The following is a 6,310-nucleotide window of genomic DNA, read 5'->3' as shown; positions in this document are numbered from 1 at the left end:
TGAACTGACCCACAATCACGAACCCAATATACGAGATTCTTCAACCTCAGTCATCATTCGTGATCCAAATACACCCACCGCGTACACGATGGTCCGTACCGAAAATTTACAATGAACATGTATATGTATGCTTAAGGGTTCTAATAGCAAGTCAGAGATCACATCTGCCTATTCCTCTTTGCTTCTAGTATCTCTACAATATTGATTATACACTCTGGAGGGCATGAGCTCGCAATGCCGCTCAATGTATGATACCCAATCATGGTTATTGTTAGTACTTCAAGGCTCAGGCGCCCTTAGCACTAGTTGTTCCACTCTTTGCTTCTAGTATCCCAGTAATAAATATGGAAGTTACATCCCGGAGGGCATAAGCATGGAATGCCTTCCAATGAATGATCAGTGACATTCGAGAATACTCTCAATACTTCGAGCCTCGGTGCCCTTCGCACCAGCTGGTCCACAACGTGAACTTCACGTGGACTCCCATGGAAGTTGGCGATATCTACGTTCTTTAGAGCCCTCATAAGAACGACCTTAGCTTCCCAAATTCCAGATTCATTGTGGCAGATGCAGTCTGGTAAACATAAATCCTGCACCTGGAACAACAAAACACTAAAGTGTGGTAGAAATGACAGAAAAACTGGAACAAAAGATGCATCCGAAACCAGTCCACTGCCATTGTAATGGTAAGAATAACAAATCTCTAGCTGAATGCTATTGTTTGAGAGAAATTCAAGATCAGAGGTTCTTTAGTATCATTTGAGCAAAAAGAGAATGAAACTTAGTTTCAGCCCAACAACCAATGGGCATTCCGTGCATGCAACCTATTTGACACAAGCTATCTTGATGTTATGTATTACTTCAAAATCATTACTATGTTCTGGTTCCAAAAGTATATACATTTCCTAATTAACAGCCCATGTGTAACTTCCATCATTCAACACCGTAGCCAGAGGATGCTGAAATGTGGAATAATAGTATATTACAAAGGGTACAGTTACCTCATCTCGAACTTGGAACGATAGGTTCAGCTCTGTAATACCAGAACACTTTGTGAGCAACTGCAATACTCTTCCTTCATAAACATGACCATTTGTTTCCAAGTATAACCACAATACTTTCACATAAGGGATGATTATGCCTTCCATCAAGAGCGGCGACCCATTCATCAGCGGCTGATTCAGTGGAAGTCAACAAGGATGAGCCCATATGAATTGGCAGTAATCAATCAAATATACTCAACAGAGAGCCATAGACTACCTTGACAGACATGTTTGCACTAGTCGACATCAAGAAACAGAAAGGAAGTAGTTTCATAAGTTCGCCAATTCACCATGTGAACTCCAGTAAACTGATTATGAAGTGGCACGAAAGTAAAGATGTTTTTTCCAGTCTTGAGAACCCAGAGAGACTCGAACATAGGCATATTTCAAATGTGTAGCTTCCCAAGTGTACTAGCACAGACAACTGTAAACTTGACATTACACACCGAAGACAAGTGACAGCAAACTGAATGTTTAAATGAAGTTCTCGTCGCAGACCATTGGAAATTAGTGGGACACGGAGTGATCAACCATTCCAAGTTTCATTTCTTGATCTACAGTGGATTTCCAATCTCAGTGGCAGATTTAAAAACTGCAACCTTACTTAACTTTCTAACAATCCTTGCATATATGCACAAAACTAGGAAAATACCAGTACAATATCCTAATCGGAAGTCAAAACCACTGGTAGCAGAACCAACAATGCTGCCCCTGAAGGATATTTGCACACCTGCAAATGTGCAAACTCAAAACCACTGAAATTATATCCTACAAATACCAACAGTGCTGCCTCTGAAGTTCAGAGTCTGAACTCCTATTGCTGCTTCCTTTGCTCCATTTAAACCTGTTTTTCTAATTCCAAGAGTTGGTGATAGAACAGTTAGTGCAAGAGGAAGAGGAAGAAGCACTCACACCAAGACTTATTTGAAGCTCGAGGCGGTCAACAACTGGAAAGCAATCAAGAAAGTCTGCACAAATCTTTTCCGGCCGAAGAGTGGAAATGGGAGGGGCTCCGAGCACCAAGAGATGTGGTATTTTTCTGAGGGAGACAGGTTTTGGAACACAAGGCACTTCCCACCTGAGTATCTGTAATCTCTCTGCATCAATGCTTGCCACTGGTTCTGGCACACCATAAAAGCAGCTCGTCACGTCTAACTCCTCAAGCCTTGGAGCCAGAATGTTGATACGTCGAATCTCAACTAGGAGTGACAACTGAATATACAACAGAGACTTGGAGTTGAGCATCAGCCTGACCAACTCACGGACCCTGCGGATGGTTAGTTTTTGTAATGAGGGAAGCATGGTATCGCTCAAGCTAAATTGGCCTCGGAACCAGAAGCGCTCGAGCCACATCACCCTGAGCACATCAAACACGGCAGCTGGTGGCATCGCTAAGCAAAGAAACCCAAGGTCCATCCAAATTTCGGTAGCCTTCTTGAAGCAGGGCAACTCAAAAGCGTCTCTTGGCACCTCCGCCTCCTCCTCCTGCAGAAGAAGCTGCAGTGTCTCCGGTGACACATCATCAGTGTTGTCGAAGTAGAGCCTACCGGTGAGCAGGGGCGCTAGGAGGGACAGCCAGGCGGCGGCATCCTGCGCGTCCATCTGGTTCGTGTAGACGGTGAACCTGTGGATGTCGAGCCCTCCGTGGGCCCTGTAGACGGTGAGGGCATGAGCAGGAACGGATGATTCAACGCCATCGAATTTGAGGATGGGGAGTTGTGTCCATACACCGCGCCATCGCTGGGAGAGGGCGCTCATCTCAACGGCTTTCTTGGTGGGGATCCGGAGGAGGATGTGTACGAGGAGGTGGTCGGGGAGGCGGCTGAAGTAATCACTGCCGCCTCCGGGGATCGTAGGGGCGGCCACAAGGGGGAGCGCGGCGCGCTGGTTGGGGGCTTCGCCCTGGCCTTCCATGCGGAGGTGTGGCATCTCTCCAAGCTCTGGAACACAAGGCACTTCCCACTTGAGAATCTCCAATCTCTCCGCAGCAACGCTGGCAACTGATTCCGGCACATAAAAGCAGCCCGTCACCTCTAACTCCTCCAGCCTTGGAGCCAGGATGTTGAGCCGCCGAAGCTCAGGGAGGAGGCAAAGATGAATATCCAGCAGAGACTTGGAGCTGAGCATCAGTATGGTCAACCCACGGACCCTGCGGATGAATAGATCTCGCAACGATGGAAGCATGGTATCAATCAAGCTAAGTTGGCCTTGGAACCAGAAGTGCTCCAGCCGCATCACCCTGAGCGCATGGAAGACGCCAGCCGGTGGCAGCGCTGTACCAAGAAACCCGAGGTCCATCCGAATCACGGTGGCTTTGTTGAAGCAGGGCAACTCAAACGCGCCTCTTCGCATCACCACCTCCTTGACGTCGTGCAGAAACAGCTGTAGTGTCTCCCGCGACACAGTATGGCTGTTGTTGAAGAATGGTCTAGATTTGTGGCAGATGCAATCTGGTGAGTAGAAGTCTTGCACCTGAAATGAGAACATGCTTAAGTGAGCTACAAATGACAGACAATTGTAACAAATGATGAATGCGAAACCGGTTCACTGCCAAGTATATGCTTATATATTTCGAAATCCGCATACAAAGGTAGACCATTCTTAGGCACAACGATATTACTTACTGTCACACGAAGTGAAAAATATGTGTATGCTGAATAACATTTCAGTCTGTACGGTTCAGATTCATAATGGAATCCAAGATGCACATGACAAACAAGAACTAGGGCAAAATGGTATTCAAGAATATAAACTGTCATGATACAGAATTTCCCGTTCACATTCCACAAGACTGTAACAACTGTAGAAGAAAGATATACTTGATACCAGATATACACTTTTTAGAAACATTTTCTTCGAGCAACGGAATAGATATGCAATTCATACTAAGTAACTATCTCGTATTAAGAGCTTTATAAATACCGTAATTTTAAAGCATGTTCCTAGGAATATTCTCTGTTTTCAGTTGCTTGTCCTTAACATGCCTATGCTCTCCTAGTCCAAAAGATAATGGAAATTAATTTAATCTAACAACGGATGGGGATTCCGTGCATGAAAACAATTTTACACCAGCTACGCTTGAATTTATCTATTACTTCAGAATCATTACTATGTTCTGGTTCCAAAATATGTAATAAAAGTATATACATTGCCTAACTTAACAGCCCATGTGTAATTCCCATTTTTCAAAACTGTAGCCAGAGGATGCTGAAATGTTGAAGAATAGTATAGTATTACAAAGGGTATAATTACCTCATCTCGAACTTGGAAGTATAGGTGCAGCTCTCTTATGCCAGACTTTGTGAGCAACTGCAATACTCTTCCTTCAAAAACATGATCGTTTGTTTCTAAGTGTAACCATAATACATTCACACAAGGGATGGTTATGTCTTCCATCAAGAGCGATCCGTAGCTGATACATAGGAAGCCAACAAGGATGAACACATATAAATTAACAGTAACAAATATACGCAACAGAGAACCATAATCTACCTCGACAGACATGTTTGCACTAGTCGACATCCAGAAACAGAAAGGAACTAGTTTCACAACTTCCCCAATTCACCATGTGAACTCCAATGAACCGATTATGAAGTAACATGAAAGCAAATATGTTTTTTCCAATCTCGATAAATCAGAGAGACTCATACACAGGCATATCTGAAATGTGTAGCCTGCCAAGCATACTAGTACAGACAACTGTAAACTTCACGTTACATACTGAAGACAAGCAACAGTAAACTGAATGTTTGAATGAATCTCCTTTGGAAATTAATGGGATACAGAGTAATCAAACATTGTCCAAGTGTCACTTCTTACAGTGAATTTCCACTCTCAGTGGCAGATTGAAAAACTGCAACCTTACTTATGTTTCCAGCAATCCTTGCTCATATAAACAAAACTACAGAACCAGCAGTGCAGTATCCTACTCAGAAGTCAAAACCACCTGTAGCATATCCAGAACCAACAATGCTGCTCCTGAAGGGAACATATTTGCACATTTACAGATGTGCAAACTCAAAACCACTGGAATTATATCCACTATGCTGCCTCTGAACTCCCATTGCTTCTTTCTTCCAGTTATGCACTTCCATATTAGATTGCTAGTCATTTGTTATTTGCGAGCAAACCTCATATTGCAAAATGATCTTATGTTGGCACAATACAATTCTGTCTCCATGGCACACAGTGGTATAATTCAAAGATAGAATCATTTGTATTGGTAAAGCATAATTAGGTCCAAGAGAGAGAGAAGAAGCACTCACACCAAGAATTATCGCAAGCGCGAGATGGTTGGCTGCTGGAAAGCAATTAAGGTCTGCACAAAAATCTTCCGACCAATCCGTGGTAATAGGAGGGACTCTGAGCTCGCGGAGGTGTGGCATCTCTCCGAACTCTGGAACACAAGGCACTTCCCACTTGAGAATCTCCAATCTCTCCGCAGCAATCCTGGCAACTGATTCAGGCACATAAAAGCAGCCGGTCACCTCTAGCTCCTCCAGCCTTGGAGCCAGGATGTTGAGCCGCCGAAGCTCAGGGAGGAGGCACAGATGAAAATCTAGCAGAGACTTGGAGCTGAGCATCAGTATGGTCAACCCATGGACCCTGCGGATGAATAGATCTCGCAATGACGGAAGCATGGTATCGATCAAGGTAAGTTGGCCTCGGAACCAGAAGTGCTCCAGCCGCATCACCCTGAGCGCATGGAAGACGCCAGCCGGTGGCAGCGCTATACCAAGAAACCCAAGGTCCATCCGAATCACGGCGGCTTTCTTGAAGCAGGGCAACTCAAATGCGCCTCTTCGCATCACCGCCTCCTCGGCGTCGTGCAGAAACAGCTGTAGTGTCTCCCGCGACACAGTATGGCTGTTGTCCAAGTAGAGCACGCCGGAGAGGAGGGGCGCGGCGAGGGACAGCCAGGCGGTGGTTTGCTCCCCGTCGACCTGGTTGGGGGAGACGTTGAGGCTGTGGATGTCGTCCTCCCCGTGGGCCTGGTAGGCGGCGAGGGCACGGGCAGGAACGGAGGAGTCGACGCCGTCGGATTCGAGGACGGGGAGCTGGGTCCATACGCGGCGCCATTGCCGGGAGACGCCGCCCATCTTGACGGCTTGTTTGGTGCCGACCTTGAGGAGGATGCGGAGGAGGAGGTGGTCGGGGAGGCGGCCGAAGTAATCACTGCGGCCTCCGGGGACCGTAGGGGCGGCGTCGGGCGCGGCAATGAGAGGGAGCGCTGCGCGCTGGTTGGGGGCTTCCCCCTGGCCTTCCAT

The 6,310-nt window shown here is 46.3% G+C and overlaps 2 protein-coding genes across 2 annotated transcripts; both read right to left on the bottom strand.

Moving 5' to 3' along the window:
- Positions 1–4,565, bottom strand: LOC127345238 (uncharacterized). The gene is made up of 4 exons (XM_071828527.1): positions 4,296–4,565; positions 1,261–3,515; positions 1,002–1,175; positions 1–596 (listed from the first exon to the last, which is right to left on the bottom strand). Exons 1-2 carry the CDS (start codon positions 4,563–4,565, stop codon positions 1,896–1,898), a joined length of 1,890 nt encoding a protein of 629 aa, XP_071684628.1. The 3' UTR covers positions 1–596; positions 1,002–1,175; positions 1,261–1,895.
- Positions 4,566–4,972: 407 nt separating this feature from the next.
- LOC139838211 (putative F-box/FBD/LRR-repeat protein At4g03220) lies at positions 4,973–6,310 on the bottom strand. Its single transcript, XM_071827590.1, has 2 exons — positions 5,382–6,310; positions 4,973–5,021 (listed from the first exon to the last, which is right to left on the bottom strand). The coding sequence occupies exons 1-2, from the start codon at positions 6,308–6,310 to the stop codon at positions 4,973–4,975; spliced, it is 978 nt and encodes a 325-aa protein (XP_071683691.1).

Source organism: Lolium perenne, chromosome 3 (genome assembly GCF_019359855.2).
Source record: "Lolium perenne isolate Kyuss_39 chromosome 3, Kyuss_2.0, whole genome shotgun sequence".
Lineage (NCBI taxonomy): Eukaryota > Viridiplantae > Streptophyta > Magnoliopsida > Poales > Poaceae > Lolium > Lolium perenne.
Note: the sequence above shows the minus strand (reverse complement) of the source record. Positions and strands in the feature narration are given on the sequence as shown.

What these genes read in the sequence shown, in the direction of transcription:
- LOC127345238 (XM_071828527.1), bottom strand. Translation starts at nt 4,565, where the DNA reads ATGTCGACTAGTGCAAACATGTCTGTCGAGGTAGATTATGGTTCTCTG. An exon ending in ACTTCCAAGTTCGAGATGAG is followed by an intron (nt 3,516 to 4,295) that starts GTAATTATACCC and finishes TTCTCATTTCAG; the next exon opens with GTGCAAGACTTCTACTCACC.
- LOC139838211 (XM_071827590.1), bottom strand. Translation starts at nt 6,310, where the DNA reads ATGGAAGGCCAGGGGGAAGCCCCCAACCAGCGCGCAGCGCTCCCTCTC. An exon ending in CCTCCTATTACCACGGATTG is followed by an intron (nt 5,022 to 5,381) that starts GTCGGAAGATTT and finishes TGTTCCCTTCAG; the next exon opens with GAGCAGCATTGTTGGTTCTG.